At 34.3% G+C, this 22,421-nt stretch overlaps 1 protein-coding gene across 3 annotated transcripts in view; it reads left to right on the forward strand.

Moving 5' to 3' along the window:
* The window catches only part of FBXW7 (F-box and WD repeat domain containing 7), a 206,897-nt gene that overhangs the window by 164,753 nt on the left and 19,723 nt on the right, over window positions 1-22,421 (forward strand). For 2 of the 3 annotated variants that reach the window (XM_030878231.2, XM_030878234.2), the window contains 2 exons: window positions 12,274-12,356; window positions 15,343-15,484. In XM_030878231.2, the coding sequence (XP_030734091.1) occupies window positions 12,274-12,356; window positions 15,343-15,484 (225 nt within the window). Of the gene's footprint in view, window positions 1-9,405; window positions 9,858-12,273; window positions 12,357-15,342; window positions 15,485-22,421 lie in introns of those variants that run through there. The other variant, XM_030878235.2, reaches the window with a different exon arrangement.

Consider the following 22,421-nt stretch of genomic DNA (forward strand, 5'->3'; position numbering starts at 1 on the left):
AAAATTATGTCAAACCCTACTCATGACTATTTCCAGCAATATTTCTTTGTACTCAGATTTTATTTACTGAATCTTCACAGTCTTTTGGAATCTCCTGAAAAGGTAGGAGATCATGTAAGTGTTATTGCTAGTCATATAATTCTTGATAGTTTCAAAGTAAAGAATGCAGTTTGTTAAATTATAGGTACAGTAATTGCTTTAAAATGTAAATTGATGTTTCTCAAATGAATATTTAGAATCCTCCTTTTTATATGTAGTGGGGGCATGATTACTAGGTTCTTCCCTACTCACTTGACAGCTACATCAAACACTTGAATACTTAAAGAGCAGGCAAGCGACTCTAAAATAAGTAAAGGATTGATTAAAGATCACTATGATGTACACTTTCTAGAGGAAGAACCCAGTGTGATTTATGTTTCTTACTGACCTAGCACCAATGTGGAATAGGTACTTAATAAATGTTTTTAAGTAAGGGAAATAAGTTCAGGTTCACAGACCTTGATTCTTGACTGGAGTTTGAAGAGAATGGTTTAAGCTATCCCTTCTCATTTTGAATTCTTCTGGAAATTTTTTAAGATATTTGGAAAGAGATGTTATGTTTTAAAAAGTGCAGTAAGTTTGAATCTGGACTTTATGTGTCTGCTAGTCAAATATTTATAATTGAACATAATTATCAAAATCAGTAAGCCAACTAATAGAAGACCACAGAGTTGAGAATAACTTAGTATTTTAGGTTAACCAGGTCCTGGATGACAACATGCTAGTGAAAGTATACGTAAGAGTGTAACGGAGGCTGTACTAAACTTTAGTTGAAGGCTTTTTCCAACCTTAAGATTCAGTGATTATGTTCTGAATTCCTTTATGATTACAGAGAAGCAGTTTTAAAAAGTGTACCATGGGTAAAATCATTTCACCTCCAATAACTAAGGGTGACCATGTCTTTCACCATTGTAGACATTTGCTAAAGTAAGGCTGGCAGATGCATTAACAATCTACGGAGATCTGAGCCCAGTATCTCTCTCTTTCTCAAAAAGAGTAAATTATCAAATTTAAAGATAAAATCAGGGCATAGAAAGTGGAAGAGCAAGGAAATAGAGATGATATGGTAGATACCCTTTCATTCTTATAGAATGGAGTTACTAGATATAAAGGCTTTAGAATGGTGCTTGGTTCATGGTACAGAATAATTAAGTATTACCTACTATTCCAATTCTCTTCCTTTTCCAAGTTTAAGAATCTTGGAATAGGTGCTAAGTTTGAGAATTAGTATGAGGTGACAAGTGATAAGGGAAATGGAAGAGTAATTGAACATGAAAGAGTTGAAAAGATTTTTATGCATTTTCTCTATATGTCTAATTTCAGCAAGTGAGAATTAATTACTTTGTGAGTGGTCTTCAATTTTATATACATTTTTTAAATATAAAAAATAATATTAAAACATATACACAGAAATTGTGTATTCTCGAAATCCTCGGAATCCTCTAATGGCTTCACATTGCACTAGAATTCCTTAAATCCTAACTCTTGACCGTGGCCAAGATCCTACATGATCTGGCCCTTGGTTACCTCTCCATCTTCATCTTGTACCAGTCACTTTACCTAGCCAGATTGGCCTTATTCTTGCTGAGTCTAGACTCTACTCCATTTTGACTTAAAAGTTGTTTCCTGGGTAATACCTTTCAAAATTAGCTACAGTTCTCTACTACCCTCTGTTAACTACTTACTTCTTTCATAGTACCTACCCTGTTTTATTTCTCTCTTAGAGCTTAGCACTATATGAAATTATCTTTTTCATTTATTAGTTTATTTATTGTGTGTTTTACCCCACTCCAGAACACAAACTGTATGAGACTAGGGAGCTCATCTGCATTGTTTGCTACCTTATACCCAGTGCCTGGAACAGTTGTTAGCACATAATAAGGAATACTGGTTTATTGACAAGTTAAAAGAAAAAGAAGGAAAATCTCTTATTAAGCAATTTAGATGACCACTGTGCACATTTTTATATATTTATGTAGGCTTTTCCCCATCCATACACATGTGTGCGTGCACACACACACACACACACACTTAAATATACGTGTATATATTTTCGAAAGGACCATACTTTTTATCATGTGTTTGAATCTCACAACTCCTGCTTTACAGTAACCTTTCTCCTAGTTTTGTATATGGTGAACAGTTTCTGTGCCTTCAGAATGCTCTATACTGAAATCTATTCCTTAGCAGGAGGCTTTGAGTCTGGAGGCTGGAGGGGCAAGGCATGGGAAGAAAGGGCTGGGAGTGGAACAAGACAAAGTATTTCATTTTCCAAGCAAGCTGTGTTTTTGAATAGTAGAAGTCCTTTTGGCCACATGTTGGTGAGAATGAGTCAGGTATCCACCTTGGCCCTGAGTTACATTTTTTATTGTCTTTTCATAAAGTTTTTTGGTGAATATGACATTTGAATGTTTATTTAAGAACTCTCTTATATCTGTACCATCCCCCCCTATATTCAAGAGTACAACCTGCCTTTATATATGATTTCTGTATGAGTACCTTTGGAAACAGAAGGACCCCTTCATAGTCAGTGTTTGTAACTAAAATAAAAGGTCTGCAGTCTTCACACCCACACAGTAAAGTTCTTCTTGTACAGAAAGACACATATTAGCCCTAAAATGGAAGAATGAGTCATGGCAGGAAGTACTTTTGAAGAAACCATTACTAGTAAGTTAAAGGCTATTTTAACTGTAGTATTAAGTGTTTGAATTAGGAGATAATAATATTAAAAAGGTTATTCCCTAATGAGCCTTATAAAAACTAGTGACTGCTAGAAGTCTTATATTGTCAATCCTTCAAGTTAATGATTGTGGCATTTCCACATATATCTTAGGTCCACAGATGATAATTTCCTTCTATCTCCTCAACATCTACCAAACTTACGTCTTTTAAATTTAGAAGCAAGATCGTATGTTTTATGAAATCTCAGACTAGTTAAATGATTTCTCCATTTTCTGACTTCTTACACTACCCAATTTGGCACTTGATATCCAGTCAAATATTGTTCTCTATTAGTCTCTTGTCTTGCCAGTTGGATTTTAAGTATCTTAGGGGTGGAGGGTTATTGCAATGTTTTTATTTGACTTCAGTATCATTTTGCAGATAGTGGGTGATTTTTTCTTAATTGATTGATTTCATTTAAGCTAACTCTTTCTCTCAGTTTCTGTTACCTTTTCCCCAATTACCATGTCTTTGCCTCAGATTCCCAAGTGTAGCAGAAGCATAGTTACATAGACCTAGATATTCATTCCATGAACTGAATAAATAAAGATTTAGTTGTGGTTTGCATATTTCATTGATATTTGCAATTAATATGCATATATCGCAATATATATTTGCAAAATATAACACTTTTTTCCTTCTTTAGTAATGTCTGATTTTTTTAGCTGGACTTGAGCCCTCACAGAGCTAATGCAAATCAGTTAAAAGTAGTGAACCTGGGACCTGAGCCTACGCCTCTAAAATAACTGTATGACCCTGAGCAAGAAAATTCTCTACCTTACCTTTCTCACCTGTAAATAATAGTTATTATTTTATAGGGGCACCTCTGTGTTTTCACAATGACTCTGTGGCCTAGGTTGGTAAGGTAAATGGTATTACCACCACATTTAAGAGAAAACTGGAACTCATCATGGTCAAATAACCCCTACCGAGGTTAACACTCTAGTAATGGCGTAACTGTTGTTTAAACTCAGATTTCTCCGATTCCAAAACTTAGGTTCATTCCACAAATGAAGGAGAATTAGATTAGGTGATTTCCAAGATCCCTTCTAGTTCTACACTCAATGGCTTCCTGCTATTAGTGGTTTTTTTGTTGATTCAGTGGATATAACTTTTTTACTTCTTAGCCTTTATCTCTTTTCTCAAAACTTTTTAGTCATGACTAGTAGCTGGTATAAGAAATTAATTTCAGAATTTTAAGCAGTGCTTAAAATGAAAGGTTATTTTAATATTAAAATACAAGGTTGATATACCACATCTATAGGAAATTTTTCTCAAGCCAGGTAAATATATTTGAACATTACGAACAGCAGCAGTAAATATCCAGTTGGATAAAGAAAGAAGAGCAAATGTGGTTCTAAGCAATACATGGAAGGAAAATTGATTTCATTCTTTCTCCATGTTAATTAAATTCATTCCTGGGTCATATTTGCTGTTTTATTTTTCTTGAACTTAACCTTTTAAAAAATAGTTTCCCATGGTATTTTTCTTCCTTTACTGAAGGGATTACTACAAAAAATTTATAATAAAAATTTGAGAGGAAACTCCTAGGTATGAATTCAAGATGCTTACTGGTAGTTTATTTTGGATTCTAAGCATGAGATTTAAAGATTAATTGCCTTCTAGATAATTCAGGATAAACTCCAGAGTGACTTACCAACTTTGTCAAATTATTGCAGATGTTGCTTGTCTACAAAGAAGTATTGTAAGTAATGTTTTGGTATGTGTAGTAAGTCTCTGACAGCTCTATAACAATATAAATTTTAGAAGCGCAAACAAACAGAGCTCCCATCTTCATTATTTTCTTGTGTGCCTGTGATAAATAGAACTCTTAACTTGCATTATTGTGTGAAATTCTGTATGTGTCTATATTTATTTATTGGTAGATACATATATTTGTGCGTGTTTATCAGATCAGTAATTTGGCCCAAATTAAGGGATGAAAAAAACCTTTATCTTGAATCAATATTGTAATTTGTGTCAAATCTTCAGGGGCTGCATTTTTATAAAGAAAGTTATAAATATTTTAAACATCAGGAATAAGAAAAAAAATTTTAAGTACCACTCCTACAATCATAGTTATCTTAAAATTTTTTTAAACCAGTCTAAGCTGTGATAGTTTGATTTGCATTTTGATTTACTGAGGTTAGGATTTTGTATATTATTAGAAGCATCCCCCTCACTTCCCAACAAGTGTATTTTAAACAAAGTTGTTATATATTACAATATTTAGTGTTTGGGATATTTTCTAATGCAGTAGTATTTTAATATTTGTTTCCTTGGATGGTAATTTCAAACTAAATCTGGCTTACCTTGTTTCGTTTTACATATTCTCAAAAAATTTTTTGAACTAATTTCAGTGTGAGTTCTAAGAATCAGATGTGTATATGTATCACCCTATTCTCTGTCTTAAATTGAGCATAAATTCAATGGAGGAAGAAGAAGTTTTTTAAATTATGTACTATCCTGTGCCTGACACATAGTTGGTGTAAATAAATGCTTAATGAATGAATAAATGTGAAAATAGCTTATTGATCAATACTGCCACCTACTTGTATTAGGGAAAATGTAGGTGCTGGGCATACATCCTATTTTAATAGATAATACCTGTGATAGAACAGGTTTATTAACTTGCCAATTTCAGTTGTGAACCTTTTAATAAGAACTAGCACCCCAGAAACCTGATGACTGTGGGTTAGTGAGATTTCAAGTTTGTTTCAACCTCAACATGCTTGCCATTCCTTTCTTTGATGTTGAAATCCCAAACTGTCTCTAATCTAAATTCTGTGCTCAGGGCAAGACGGCTAACTGTGCTAGGTGGTTTTCTTAGTGTAACATCAGAGTAAAGAACGTTGTCATAATAGTAATGAAGAAAATCACTGATGTACAAATATAAACACATTATCCTACTATTATAAAATGGAAATAAAATTTTAAATGTTGGCAAAGTAATGCAAAGAACCAATAGTATTTATAGTATCATCAACTAATTATAATACAATAGTTGGACTTTTAGCACTAAGTATAATTTAGTACTAGTTATATATTTATGCTTTAGAAAAATGATGCCATGGTTGCTACTACTTGCTTGTATGGCCAGTGAGTCAAAACTATTAATTATTTGTTATATATCATTTTTCTGCTATGTCTTAGAAAGCTGTGAACCTTTGAGTGGTAGGGGAGAGGGATGTATAAAAATTACAATGAGGTATGATAAGTGCAATGGAAGAATATATTTAAAATGGAAATAATGAACTCTGAGAGTCAAGGTGAGGAAAAGTACTCTATTAACGACTCCTTCCTCTGTCGACACCATGTATAAGATACATACTTCTCTGAAGACACATGATACATGAAGACTGTTTTACTGTTTGTATTTTTCTCACTATTTACATGTAGATTGTTTTTTGTATCTGCCCATAACCACAGCTTGCTCTTCTGAAAACGTAGTCATCCCCACCAATTGCTTAGAAAGAGCCGTTTCTCTTATACTAGCTCACAAGTTAATCGTTCTACTGCTACTGTTTCCCAGAGGCTTACACTCTGGGGCAGTACATCTTCATATCTTTGTGCTGTTTTTCAGTTTTCAAGCTACTGCCCTCGTGCATTGCTCATACACCTAGCTCAATGGAGTTGTGATGAAATGAGCACTGAGTCTGAATTAGCAGATAGGCTATGATCTAAGGACTTCATTGTTAGTCACTCCCTTACTAATAGATTTTCAGCAAGGTTTATAGCACGTCCGTCAGCACAAGAAATAATTCTTTATAGAATGGGAAATTCATTGCTTAGCTGATATTACATGAAGATTTAGTTTATTGTAGTGAAAATGATACTGAATACACTGAGATATTAATTCTAAAAATGTGGATGAGAAACACAAGTATTTTCTTAGCTATAATGATTAACTAGCTTTTTCAGTGAACTTAGTAGCTAACATTCTAGCATAAAGCATAAAATACTTTTTTTGGTAAACTTATTTAACATAGATTATGGACTGACCTCAGTTTTACAATGTTTCTGTCTACCACAGGGATAAGATAGATAAAGATTCACACACAAAGCCTTTTTCAGTCATATTAGTAAAAACCTTAAATCTCTGAATAAAGTTTTAAATGTTTGTATTTTAGCCAAGACTCCCAGAAACAGGAATTTGAGAATGATTTCATTTGCTTTGTTCATATATAGATTATGATGAAAATAATATAATAGATCACAATTTTCATTCCTAGTACTTTAGAGAATATTGAAAATCATTCATTTTTATTCTGTTAATTTGAAATCTACTTAGAGACTTGGTTGACTAGCTTTGCTTAAATTCTTTCTTCGCAATTCAAATTAACATTATAAACAAGATATTAGGGAGAATTGTTTAAATATTTGGAAAAATTAAGTCTTTGTGAGTATTTATAAGCATACACATTCTCACTTAAAGGATAAACAAACTAATGAAAATCATTTCCAAGTGGGAACCATGGTAGATGGGTGGGTGGGGGTGTTGGAGAGTCTTCTCAGTGTTTACTTTTTGCATATCATTTTGATTTTTGAGCCAGATAAATATTTTACCTGTTTAAAAATAAGATATGAATACACATACCTACATATAAACATACATTTGTGGGAATCAGGTTTTCCTGTAACTTCATAGCCATACATAGGAGCCATATGACCAGAAGAGCATTCCGTTGAATGTACAAAGTTAAGATATTTTCTTCTTCAATTATCCTAGATTTTGAGACGGCATTCCTGGTTTATTAAAGTTGGTCGGTGTCCTCAACTGAGTAGACTTAATTTGAAAAGGTTAGTTCAACTAGAGGTAGGACATGATTTCAATTGAAGTCAAGGTATATACCAGTATGTGACTGGTAGGTAGTCTCTTTGTCCTCCGACAAGCTTTAGAGGAAATTTCAGGTGTTCATTTTACAATTAGTTTCTTCAGACAGCCCAGAATGGCGGGAGGGGGTATCCTTTTTTTTTTTTTTTTTTTTTTTTTTTTTTTAAAATCCTGCATGCTCTGAAGCTCTAATAAAAGGGTTTATGGGTCTGTTCCTAACATTTGGGATTTTTTTTCCTAAGAGTAAGAGATTTCTTTTTAAAAGGAACTTTCCTTTGAAGTAAGCTAATTGTTTATTTAGAAAACTAACTTTTGCTGGGTACATGTGCATATTGTTTCTGAGGGTAAGAATTAGTTTAAGAGCCAGGAAGGGGATTTTTTTTTTTTAAAGATAATATGTAGACTATAACTTCCAGGAGAAGACCCAAGATGTACATTTTCATAAAATTTTAGATTATCTTATTTATGTTTTAAAGTAAAAGACAGGAGGGAGACGCAAGAGGGAGGAGATATGGGGATATATGTATATGTATAGCTGATTCACTTTGTTATAAAGCAGAAACTAACACACCATTGTAAAGTAATTATACTCCAATAAAGATGTTTAAAAAAATATAAAGTAAAAGAGGTTATACTGACTTAATGTCTTAATTAAAAAGGTAAACATTTATTTTTAAAATTATACTACTTTATGCAGTATTTAGAATCATTTTTCTAACAAAAGCCATTTATTACCATAGCAGAGAGTATTAAAATGTAGTAAGTCAAAATAGTATTTCTTTTTTCCTGAAGAAACTTTTTAAGTACTTAAGTAACTATAGGCACACAGTTTGCTTGTAATAAAGAACATTAATGGGGAGGGTAGGAGTTAATTAACTAGGCCCTTAATAATGGGCCTTTCTAGTCCAAGGAATCTTATAATTGCCTCTGAAGCTGGTTTTGTAGCAAGTTGAGTGATGAAATATCTAGATTTGCGTAGTAGTCATTCTAAGAAAAAGGTTGCCTTCAGGCAAACTTTAGTACCTTTATTATTCTATAAAATAACTTTTTAATGATAAGCAGTACACATTGTGAAAGTAAGTTTAGAGGTAGAAATCCAGTGCCTCCTGTTTACTCAACAGTAAATGAACAAATAATTATAAGACTCTCCAATGAGCACAGTTTTTGCTCTCTTGGGAGAAACAGAACCTTTCAGCCAGACTTTATATACTTAGTTTGTTAATCATAAAAAGATATTCTCATGATTAGTAAGGATTGGCAGTGTGTGGTAATTTTCTTGAAGACTATGTTTTAAATGAATGGAATGGGAAAGCAAAGGGAATATTTACATTAAATCTTAATATAAGAAATATACAGATTGAAGTATAACTTATTACATAATTTCTGCAAATGTCGTATGCTCTAAACTGGTTTACCTTTTTGTAAATTGCCCCAAAGAATATCTAATTCCTCCCTTTGGAATTGCCCATTTTGGACTGTCCAAGCTACTTGAAAAACCTAATCCAGGACTGACTGTAATAGGGTAGCAGTTAGTGAAAATAGACTGCTTTGCTTCCGTTGGGAGGACCATATGAAAATATATTCCATTTTCAAAATGTTTCTGAAAGGACTTATTTGCGGAAACGATGCTTGCCATTTAAAACTCTTCAAAAATGCAGGTTTTACAAAATACAAAAATAACCTCCTGAAAGTTTGAAAGGGGAGAGAGGGGGCTGTGGTATGGGGGCGGTCTCCTTCGTTGCCCACCTCCTCCCTCTGTTCAGCGCGCTGTGTGCTTACGGGTTCCCTGGAGCGGATCACCATGTAATTGATGTGCAGTCTGCATTGCTGAATCCTGGACTGCACCATTCTGTGTTCAAGGGAAGATGTAATCTGATCCCTCTGCTGCTGAGGGAGGAATCTGTTCAGTCCAGGCTTTGACAGGGCATAGTCTCCTCCAATAATCTTCTCGGTTCTCTCTCATTATTCCCTTGAGTTCTCCTCAGTCAAGCTGCATGTATGTATGTGTGTCCCAAGAAGCGGTTTGATACTGAGCTGCATTTGCCTCTACTGTGGAGTTTTGTTGCCGGTTCTGCTCCCTAATCTTCCTTTTCTGACGTGCCTGAGCATGTCCACATTAGAATCTGTGACATACCTACCTGAAAAAGGTTTATATTGTCAGAGACTGCCAAGCAGCCGGACACACGGGGGCACAGAATCACTGAAGGGGAAAAATCCAGAAAATATGGGTTTCTACGGCACACTAAAAATGATTTTTTACAAAGTAAGTAAGCTGTTTTCTTCCTGTGTTGTATGATTGTGTGTGTGTGCCTGCCTGGGAAGGAAAATCTGTATCATCAGAGATGGCTGCAGTATCCTCTAATTTTGGTGGGTGGCTGGATGTCTGATATTCTGTTTTATATCATGAATGTAAGCAAATAATGGAAAGACAACATAAACTGGAAAAAGCTTTACATTTAAAATAAAATGTACATTTTAATGTGAGAATTTTCCTCTAAAAATATATTCAGACTTTAGAAATGTGGCTCCGTTAAATGCTGACCTGGAAATACTCTATCCTTAGTTAGCTTTTAGTGAACCTTTTGCCTGTAATTTTTCTATACCTTATATATAGGTTTTTCTTTTTTCTTTAGTTACCTCTCTTAAAGTCTAGAATTGCTAGAATATTGGGGATTTATATTTAAAGAGGTTATATTTACTTTCGGTACCCTTTCAAAATTGCAGGATTGATTTTTGGTTCTAAAGTCGGTATTTTCAGTAAACAATATAATATTTAAAAGACATATAGTCATACAGAAAGTGCTTTATTTTATAAAATATTCTAAATTTAAAAATCCTTTCACAGCAGTTCCCTTGATATGAATTTCAGGCATTTTTATTCATTGAAGGGATTTCTAAGATGGAAATAAAGTTTGCTTTAGTGGCAAATGGCATTTGCACCAATGTATTTACAAGATATCCAGAGAAGTTCTGAAAGCCAGTATTACAAACTTAATTACAGTGAATATCAAAGTTTATCATAACAACTTTGAAAATGAGGGTTTGTGGAAGTTATAAAAAAATAGATTTTTAAGGTAATCTGTACTGACTGACCTTCCTGATGGATACATTTGTGTGTATGTGTACATGTGTGTCTATAATTTATATATATGCAAGCATGTGGCTACCTATGTATTAAAGTATTTATTTTTGCCTTTTATTAAAATTATTTGGAGAAAGAAAATAATGGGTTTTGAGAGGAATCACTTTAAAACAATGTTATGAGCACAGAAACTTCTGAAGGGTTGAAATAAGACCAATTCCGTTTCTGTCGGTATTTCATGAACTAAGGTATAAATTGTGGATGAGCTTGTCGTATGCTCACCTCTTGCCTCTAACGTTGTAAGATTATCCCTGTGTTTTAGAATACTTTCTTCATGATGATAAAAACAGTCTTTATTACCCAGAGTGTGGTTCAAAAAGCTTTTAGTCTTGTTGCTTCTCTCTGGTATTTACAGTGTGGCATGCTGTGTTATGACGTTCCCATGTGAGGAATAGGTAAGAAAATAAGGCTGCTGCAAAGCAAGGGTTTTCACCTTATTACAAAAATGAGGGTAACTTTCTATCACTCTGGGATTCCCCCGCTTCCATCATTTTCAATGATACAGTAATTAATTAGCAGACACAAATCTTAGAGGGGTTGCTGAAATAGAGAAAGTTGAATCTTCTCAGATCTTATTTTATAGTTTTATAACATATCTATAGTAAGATGACCTCAGTTAACCAATAGTAAAATAAAAATATATATATTTCAATATTGATGACGACAAAATATAATTCTGAATATATTTACAATATTACATACCTATATAGCATAATAAAATACTTTAAAACTACAGATGTCGGGTATACCTTACAAAGATGCATAACTCATTCTTTTTAAATCTTTCTGTTTTTCTTGTTGGTTTTCAAGTTAGAATATTTTGTCCTGAGTGAGTATCTGTCAGTAGAGCTATGTATTCTGTGTAAAATATCAATTGATGGCTTTTTTCCTACCGTTACTATACCATCTCCAGATTTCCCTCTTATTATGGACTTACTTATTTGTACTGTCTTCATTGCCCATATTCATTGCTTTATGCCTTATCATAATTACTTTTCAAGAGCATTTTATTTACATTATTTTCCTTACCCTTTTATAATAATGTGTTTTAAATTCAGTGACTATTACTTCCATTCTGATTTTGAAATTTTGAATTTGTTGTTTATCTTTCTTAAAATACGTTTTTAAAGGAAAATGTAAATCACTAAGAACAGTATATTAAATATGGTTCTTTTCTGTGTGGGTTAACATGACATGTTCCTCTGTGTTGGTTCTTAAACTAGAAAATGTGAAAGGTATAGTACTCTCAAGGAATATATACGATGGATATCAATTTTTAAATCACCATACACTGTTCTTCTGGACAAATATTAGGGGGGAAAATTCACCTTTCCAGTCTTGTAAAGAGTAAAACAAAGTAGAACTAATAGAAGAAAGTATGAAACATTTATTTTCTATATTAATTAACTATGCCTAATTAACATTGAGGGCATTTGAAAACTTAAGAATTTTTTCAGTATTACTGATGCTAACATTAAGATTTGATAGTTGGACAGGTGATTTTTTTTAAACATATCTCATTTGTTTTACCTTATAGATGAAAAGAAAGTTGGACCATGGTTCTGAGGTCCGCTCTTTTTCTTTGGGAAAGAAACCATGCAAAGTCTCAGAATATACAAGGTAATATTAAGTATAATAATTCATTCTCTCATGATTCTCATGTTTCTTTAAAGAGTTGATGATTCTGTCACTAATGCTGTTGACTGTTTTAACACATTTTGAGATCACTGAAAGTTGAGAAACATACATTTTAAATAAGGAGAAGAATGACTGCCACTGTGGCTTTATATTACTAATACATTGAAGTAAGACACAAGCAGAAGTTCTCTTATCTACAAAATTTTTAAATCATAATTTTTAAGGAATTCTAAAAAGTAAATCGTAAAATATGGATATGAGCAAATGTATCTTGTTACTATAGCAACAGCTGTTCTAGGGTGGATAGTTATATAGGCATAACTGAAGATACATTTGTTAGCAGTGAAATAGACCACACAATTACTAACTGAATCTTATTTCATGAGATTACTATGTTAGAAACTCCCTTTATTTGCTTCGTAAGTCTTATGTTTTTAACACATACATTTCCACACCAGTAGAATAGTTTCCATAACAACTAAATACAACTGTACTCTTGTTTCCTGCACCATTCCATCATTTTTGGATTTTGCATCAGTATAAAACTTTTCCCACTCTCACGCTAATTAGGCTAACTTAAGCACAATATCTATTACCCAGCTAATTAAAAATGGCTTTGGATGTCATTTGGAATGTGGTATTTTAAAATTTAAATGACAAAAGCATCTTAAGGGTTTTATGGGGGGTCTTTTTTGCATAATTGTCACTTCTTCAAATAACTGATTGAAAGTTATAGAAACCATAAGAACTTCATTATGGTGACATTTCTTTTTTTTCCCCTCAATATTTTGATTTAGATTTATTTTTACTCTTTAAGATACAATAAAATTAACATTGCTCAGACATAAGTTTATGTGATTGAACATTGTTACAGATTGCATCTCTTTTTTCCAGGGAACCAGTTTATACTTTTACTTCATTCAGTTGTGGAAAATATTTCTTTCAGATGCTCTTTGGTGAAACTTAGAAATCATAATAATTAGAGTAGTTTTATATACAAAAATGATACAAAAGAGAAAAATAAAGCTATTTCTTGGTTACTCAGGAAATGCTTTTTGTGTGATGATCCCATGTTAATTGTTCCCTTCCTCCCTCTTATGTAGGCTTTGCCTTTTGAAAATTTCACTGTGTTTTGGCACTTCCGCCAGAGGGTGTGGAGTGATAGACAAGTGAAACTATTCACTTCATTTTTGTTTTTTTCTTCTAATCTTGATAAACTGTTTCTTGGATGAGAAAGTTGAGTTTAATGTTTAAAATGTGCTGTTTTTTTTAATGTATAGATTTCAGTTAACCATATAATTTTGGTCTTCAATTAATATGGCTAATGCCAGGGCAAAAGTATTAAATGGTTCAGTTGTTTTTCAGGCAGTTTATAAATGACTGCTGAATTTTTACCACAGAACACATTTTAGTAAAATTTTTCTTTAGTTGCCGACTTTTTTATTGAGAAAGTACCTGCAAAGGTGAAAGTTTTATTTTTAGCCTTTTAACACACAGTCTTACTAAAGCAAACCAGACAGCATATTGATTGCCGTGTCTTTTTGGAGACTTGATCAGTGTATTTTTGATGTTCTTTAATTTTGTTGAAAGATTTTCTAATAATAAGATGAAACTATGATTTTTCATCATTTTTCTTAGAAAATTTAAGTTATAATCACATCCTATTTCATTTCAGAGAAGAAAATAGAGCTTACCTTTGAAATTTGATAAAAGAAAAATAGATTTAGTTGTTGAATGTTAGAGACCATCTTAGATGTATAATGCTAAAAGATTTAAAGGTGGTAGATATGAAGATTTTTCTGTATTATCTGGTGACTGAGATGCATTTTTAAGCAAATAATGAGATATGCTGGATAAAAAAGAATTGGAGTTGTTTCATTAGTAATTTTTCAGAGCTTGATAGTTAACTGTTAGGATATAATTTATACGTTCTTTGGATTTAAAACACTTTACTGTCATAGCTCAATAAAATGAAGATTATTTTACAAACACGGTTTTGTTACCTGAATCTTCCTGCTCCTTTTTTTCCACGTGTCTCTAAGATAGAGATGTTCAGTACTTACCTCGAGTTTAACTAATTTAATTAGGCATTGAAATTAGAAAGCAAAGTTTAATATACTAATAACATAGTTCTAACTACTTTTTCTGCTATTAGGCATTTTTAGGAGAGTTGAACAATTTTAGAGATAGATCATCTCTTATTTTACTAGTGGCAGAATTAATTGAATTTCAGGTTTGTGGTGTTTTTTTTTTTTTAACTGTCTCAAAATTTAAATTATTGGCTAAAAGTATTTAGCCAAAATGATCTCATTTTACAGTATTTAATTTTGCATATAATAAAATAAGTTCTACCTACCTACCTGTTTGAGTAAACACATTTCTAATCAAGGCTTATTCCTGTTAAATATTATTTAGACTAAGCTTAATCATAGCAATAGAAATTAGAGAGGAATAGACAAATATTATAAATAACTTAGAAGGCATCTGGGGCAAACTTAAGGAATAATGTGACTAGTGAAATGTCTAAAACATTGAACAGACTACTGCTACATATGATTTTTTTAAAGCATTAATAATCTCACACCCCTTTTTGTGAAAGAAATTTAAACTTTTGTTTAATTATGATGCTGAAGACCAGACATAGGCAAGTGGAACCTGAATCTTCTAAGCAAATATTTTAACATTATTTGTATGTTACCAACAACTTACAGTTTTGCCATAGAGATTCTGTCATTTGGTTGCAATTAGCTGTGCCGGGATAGAAACAGGTGGTTATGTAGGAGGGAGGAAGCTTACTCTACAATAGCAGAAAAGGTTTTGTGCATCCTTGCTCTCTGGGAACAAGCAAATAAAAATAATAGTTTGATTGATGTTTGAAATATGCCGTGTCATCCCATTCTTATTAAACTAGAGCCCATTATTCTTAATAAATATCTGTCTTTGTCTCCACTCTTGTATTTTCTTGTAGTACCGCTGGCCTCGTACCATGTTCAGCAACACCGACAACTTTTGGAGACCTGAGAGCAGCCAATGGCCAAGGGCAACAACGACGCCGAATTACATCTGTCCAACCACCTACAGGCCTCCAGGAGTGGCTGAAAATGTTTCAGGTGACATGTCTAAACACAGTACTTGAAATGCTTCACTTATTTGCTGCAAAAAATAAGGGATTATTCAGCCATGAAAAGGAACATGCTACACCATGGATGAACCTTGAAAACCTTATGCTAAGTAAAAGAAGCCAGACACAAAAGGCCACATAATGTATGATTATATGAAATATCCAGAACAGGAAAATCCATAGAGACAGAAAGGAGATTAGTGATTGAGGTGATGTTAGGAGGGCAGGTTGGGACTAACTGCCGATAGGTATGGGGCTTCTTTTGGGGGTGATGGAAGTTTTCTGGAATTGGATAGTGGTGATGGTTGCACAGCAAGATGGGTGTGCTGGGAACTATTGGAGTGTACACTTAAATGGTGAATTTTATGTTTGTGAAGTATATCTCAATTAAAAATGTTATTAAAAATAAGGGAACTCACTTTAATTTTTAGGTATATTAATCAAGAGAGTCCAGTGCTTGTTTTGTGTAAGTGTGCATTTGCATTGTTTATTGCTTTTTAGATAATAAGACCTTTCTTTTTCTCCTTTATGTTTGGGTTTCTGGTATTACTGAATGTACTTGTTTTCTAAACTGCACTGTTTGGAAGTTAAGCATTCTAAGAACTCTGCCTATTAGTCACTAGTGGTAACTTATCCATCACTGTTACCCTTGCAGCCTCCAAGAGTTGATGCAGCTTCTTTCCATCAGTGCCATGCTTGTGTGTGGCTTACTGTGCTCAAAATTCTGATTACTATATTTTACTAGCATTTAAAGTTTTGGGAATTTTACCGGGAAGTTCAGCTACAACCAAACCTTGAATCTTATGAATTTTATAGCTCATGATAGTGATATTAATTGATTTATCTTTTCTTCTAGTGAGATAACACATAGAAGTCAAGTATTTAGCAAAGTAGTTGGCATCAATTAAACACTTGGTTAATTATTCCTTGTAAATAGTGAATAATATAAAGTATGTAAAGTGAAGGTATCTCTGATGCTAGCCACTGTACTAATGTAAAATGAATATATTTCCTTACCTCTGGCTACTTTATTGATGGTATTTTATGAATGCATAGGGGAATAATGGTTGAAATAGAAGATATTGCATAGATTTTATATGATATTTCATATTTTATGGTGTCCATTTATATAAATCCCAATATTTTAAATACCTGGGCAATAACTAAGTAAATGTCCCAGTTTTTTTCTTCTGGAGCTGGAAAACTCACTTGCAGCAATGTTTATTTAAAATGGATTTTTAAAATTGTTTTCTACCCTTCAGGTGATTTCAGAGAAATTAGGATAACTTCTTTTTTCGATTGATAACTGAAAGGTTAGAGCAGCACGTCTCGACAGGGGGCAAATTTTCCCTTGGTTGAAACATTTTTAGTTCTTACAACTGCCTGGGTCGGGGGTAGGACACTGCTGGCATCTGATGGGTGGAGCCAGTGTAAGGAACAGCCTCCCCCAACACAAAGTTATCCAGCCCAAAATATCAATTGCTGAGGTTGAGAATCTATGGCTTCGAGGCATAAAAGTTATACTTCACTGTTACAATAATGTTATGAACCACTACAGTTACAAAGATTTTGTGTTTTATTTTCACAGTCATTTGTTAATTAAACTTACCTTTTCTTAAGGATCATTCCCTCCCCTCATCTGAGTTCTTTTATCTTAGGTTCATGATTTTTAAATTTTATTTTAATTTTTTCCTACACATGCCCTCAGAATTCTAAATTATTTGTCACATCCTTTTTTTTTTTTTTTTTTTTTTTTTTTTTGCTGTACGCGGGCCTCTCACTGTTGTGGCCTTTCCTGTTGCGGAGCACAGGCTCCAGACGCGCAGGCTCAGCGGCCGTGGCTAACGGGCCCAGCCGCTCCGCGGCATGTGGGATCTTCCCGGACCGGGGCACGAACCCGTGTCCCCTGCATCGGCAGGCGGACTCTCAACCACTGCACCACCAGGGAAGCCCCTGTCACATCCTCTTAAAAAGAGATGTATCCCGCCAATTAGAGGTGAAAATAGCACTCAGACACTTACAAAGCCTAAAAAAAAATGCTTTAAAGACTTGCATCATCTCTGATTAAGCCAAGGAGACAGGAATATGGGTGTGGATTGTCATGCTTACACGCACATGTAGTGTGAGCAGCACAGCACTTGAGAGTATGCAGAGGCTGATTTCATATCATTTTTATAGGAAAGTACCAACATGATGGAAAATTACACTATTAGTAATAGTTTTATCATCATTGTAGACAGCCTCCAAAATGTTTATTTTATATGCAAAGCTTTATTTCTTATCAGAAGGTAGTCTAGACTGAGATTTATTTTGTATGTGGTATGGACCTATTTTTTTTCAGTGTTTCAGAGGCCCAGAATATTCTTTGCTAGCTATTTAGGGTTTTTTTTTTTTTTACCAGTTTTAAGAGAACTATCTCAAATACTGATATATAAAATATAGTTTTAAGAGAACTATCTCAAATACTGATATATAGTAGGGGGCATTTGTGCTCTATTTTGCAGTGAGGGTGTTTTAGGGAGTCCTTTGTACAATGTTGGCTTGTTTATTAGCTCACTCATGCTTTTCTTAATGAAACGTCCTCGTGTTACCACATACTGTATGTCATCAAATCAGAGATACCATAGATTATTAGATGCATCCCAAATTTAGAAATGTTCATTGTAATTTTAAAAACTTGTTTTTTTAGAATTAATGATATTCAATAAACTATATTAGGCTAGCTTTTGTCCTATAAAAAGGCCCATTTGATCACTTTTCATAGGAGAAGTAGAAAACTTGTTCTCAGTTAATAGGAATAACATAGAATTATCCCTGCAGGTGTAGTACTATATTTTTTTTTTCACATACATATTCTGTAGCAAAGAAGTTTACTAGCAACAGAAGGTCAGCTAGACGGGTAGATCAAGACCTTAATCCTTTGAGTACCATTTCTGCCTTGACACACCCAAGACCCCATTGTGGTACACTGCCCTTAATTTTCAGGGCTGGTGCCAAACTAACTAGAAATGAATCCTTTGCCTAAAGGCTTACAATGCTTTAATGCTTAACTTGTAGAGAGAGATAATTTCATAGTAAAGTGGGGGAGTCATGAGTTGACCTACGTGGTATACTTGAGGGACAATTAAACTGGCATGATTTCTACAGATGTGCTATGCGGGCATTTAATGATGACTTTTCTGTGGCATAACAAGCAAAATGGGAGAGCTTGTCCCCTTACTGTTCTGCTATTCCTCCTAAGATGGTGGTACAGCATTGTTTCGGTCCAGCTCCATCTATTCTGACAAAGTACTCTGTACTCAATTTATAAATTGAATGAGAACAAATGATACACCATTTTAGGAAAAGGGAAACTGAAACAGAATGCCACTCTAAAATAGAAGTACCAATTAAAAACAAAACTAAAAAAAAAAAAAAAAACAAATTTTGTACTGTTTGAATTTTCAGTTGCCCTTGATTCTGCTTTTTTTGGCAGCCCCAGGTTGATGCTTTCAGATTGTTAATTTGGGGGAAGAGGATTGGTCACTTTTTTATTTTGTTTATGTCATTTGAGTGTAAATATATAGTTTTTCACTTGCAAATAGTAGACTAGGTAAAGACACCAATAACATTGACATTCTCTGATGTTGAAATTGATATTCAGAGGTATCCTGATATAATGAGAAGCACTTTGACTTAGAAGAAAAAGCTCTTAGTACAAATTCTGGCTTTCCCTCTTAATAACTGGGTAATTTCATTGATATTATGTAACTACTTTTGCCTGTGTTCTTATCCTCTGTAAAATAGATATAACACTAAAAAGTTGTCGAAAGGGAGAAAACATGTAAATGTGCTTAAAGCTGTTCTTGGAAATACAGTGGAAACTCAATAAATGTTAGTTTCCTCTCTTGGTTAAGAAATAGCCTTTGTGAACCTCAGTTTTCTCAGGTGTTAAAAGAAGCTATTAACACTAGCTTCATGCAAATGTCATCAGATTAACATTATTAGCATTATTTTAATCAAAGCATATTTGTATTGTATTAAAATTATGAATGTACTTTGAAAATGCCTGTTATACTCCATAATATTTTTTTGAATGATAAAGTAGAAAATACTTCTGTGTTTTGAAATTAAAAGTGGAGTAAAAACTATTCCTTTGAAGGACTTAATCAAGTTTTATGGTAACACTTAGAAATTGTACATGTTTTCTAACTTATTTGGATCTCTTTTATTTGCTAGCCAACGACATGTTAAAACAGCAAGGTACCAAAAGAAAATGAATTCAGTAATACTTTGCCATTGTATTTGAAACAGTATGATCAAGAAGTCCTGTTGGGTGATGAAGAGTTAAAGAAAGTCATGTATTTAGCCAGAGAAGACTAAGGGAAAAATGTTGTTTCTGTCTAACGTTTTAAAGACTTTTGTATAAAAGTAGAATCAGACTGATTCTTGGTTTCTTCAGCAAACAAAACCTGAATCATATTCTTTGAGTCAGATTTTGGTGTAAGTTGAACTTAACAATTTGAACTGACCCAGAGTAGAATGGGAGCTAGTAAGTCTCCACTCCTGGAACTGTTCAAACAGACTAAGTAACCATCTTCTGGAGGTACTAGAGAAGTGAGTTCTTTACCACATGAAATCCAGGTGCTAGACTGCCTAAAGTCATAAAAATATATATATCTGAATGAGATACCACCAAGGATCATCCAGACTAATAACCACTGCTGGTTTGTGAATCATCCACATCCATACGGGATGAGTTGGTTATTTAAAGCATAAACTGCCCTCAGCCCCACCATGACCACTGAATCAGACTCTTTGATGGCGGGCTGGGGGACTCCATGATTCTTGCACCACTCAGACAGCACTTGGGAACCCCTGGTATGGCCAAGCCCCTCATTATACAGGTGGGGTCTCTGAGACGCAGACTCATTAAGGGGCTTCCCTGCAGTTCCACAGTGAGTTTACTGGTGAAACCTTGGCCCCTGATTACGGCTCAGTGCTCCTTCTACTCTTCTCTACTACCTTCAGGTATTCTCTGATTACCTGAAATCAAATACCGCTTCCATGGGGAATTTTCAAGTTTGCATTTGCAATTTTGTCCACAAATTAAATTTTGTTTATCTTGATTCTTTCTGATTTTGGAATGTTTTTCCTATCCCTTTCAACGTGTTCCCAGTAACTTTACCATGAAAGACCAAAGGAAAGTGCTTTTTTCTTTTCCAGAAGAACTACTTTTCAGAGCAGAAATAAAATAATTATCAGAATTTACAGCACTTTTTCAGATAAAGAAACTAAAGCCTGCAGAGGTAAATTGTAACCTGATTAGTGGCAGTTATCTTCTCCAAAAGTTGTGTTTCCTGATCCCCAATTCGGTATTCTTTCCTCCAGTCCTCATTAAAGATTGGTGTGGGTTCAACAATCCACACCGATAATAATAAAATATTCTTTTATTTTAATATAGTCATTAACTGCAAGGTTTTCAAGTTAATACATCCTTCCCTTGCTGTTAAATCGTGTATGTATCAAAACTGGGAACCAGTCTCGGAACCAGACTAAGCAAGCAAGTCCCAGTGATACCATCAGGTACATAGATTAGAAACTTTCTCAAGAAAAAGGGGTTTTTTTTTTGGTTTTCTTGTTTTTTTTTGTTTTTGCGGTATGCGGGCCTCTCACTGTTGTGGCCTCTCCCATTGCGGAGCACAGGCTCCGGACGCGTAGGCTCAGCGGCCATGGCTCACGGGCCCAGCCGCTCCGCGGCATGTGGGATCTTCCCAGACCGGGGCATGAACCTGTGTCCCCTGCATCGGCAGGCGGACTCTCAACCACTGCACCACCAGGGAAGCCCAAGAAAGTTTTAAGATAGCATTGGTGCAGTATTTCCTGACTCTTTGGGGATTCATTCATTTATTCAACAAATATTTACTGAGTATCTGTCAGGTGCTAGGCCCTAATTTGGATCTGGGATACAGTAATTAACAAAACAGACAAAAACCCTTTTTTGGAGAACTTAACTCTAGTCAGGAAAGGGAGGGGGTTGGGGGATTTCAAACTGGTTTGCAGTTTTAGAAAATTGCACAGAGAAGGTCTCAGAGAAGGAGGTAGGGAAGTAAAGCACGTGGGTGTCTAGGGAAAGAATAGTCCAGGGATCAGCAAGTGAAAAGGCTCTGAAGCAGAGCATGCTGGGTGTGTTTGAGGCACAGAAAGAGTATCTATGGCTAAAGTAGAGTAAGCGAGGGAAAGGAATAGGAAATTAGAACCTTGTAGGCCAACCTGAAAACTTTGGTTTTTGCTTGGAGTGAAGTGGGAAGCCACTGGAGGGCTTCAAGCAGAAGAGTGAGTGAGTGACTTTTAGCACGGTCACTCTGACTGCTTTGTGGAGAACAGAACTAGGAGGGCAAAGGTGGGAAGCTGGGAGACTGGGTAAGAGGTTATAGGAATAACCCAGGTGAGAGACAATAGTAGCTTAGACCAATGTAGTAATAGTCAGATTCTGGGTATATTTTGAATTTTAAGGTCTTAGAATTCACTGATGGATCAGAACTATCTGATGGTGAAAGTAAGAGAGTTGGGGATGACTCCAGAGCTTTGGGCCTGAACAAACTAATATAATAAGAGTTACATCTTACTGAAACAGGGAAGATTGTGGACATGCATATTTGAAGAGAAAGGTCATGGATATAGTTTCTATTACATACCCAAGAATACATGTTGAATAAGCAATTTTATAAACAGGTCTGGAGTTCAGGAAAGAAATCCAGGCTGGAGAGAGAAAAACTAGGGACTACATGGTCCAGACCTTTGCTGGAACCATCTAAGAGATGTGACTTAAAGTAATTGGACTGTCAAATATGTATGGTCAGTGAAAACAGTCTCATTTACTTTGTAGATTACAGCTTGTTACTAATCTTTGTCAGTTGTATACTTTTCAGTAAAATGTCACAAAG

Source organism: Globicephala melas, chromosome 5 (genome assembly GCF_963455315.2).
Source record: "Globicephala melas chromosome 5, mGloMel1.2, whole genome shotgun sequence".
NCBI classification, from domain to species: domain Eukaryota; kingdom Metazoa; phylum Chordata; class Mammalia; order Artiodactyla; family Delphinidae; genus Globicephala; species Globicephala melas.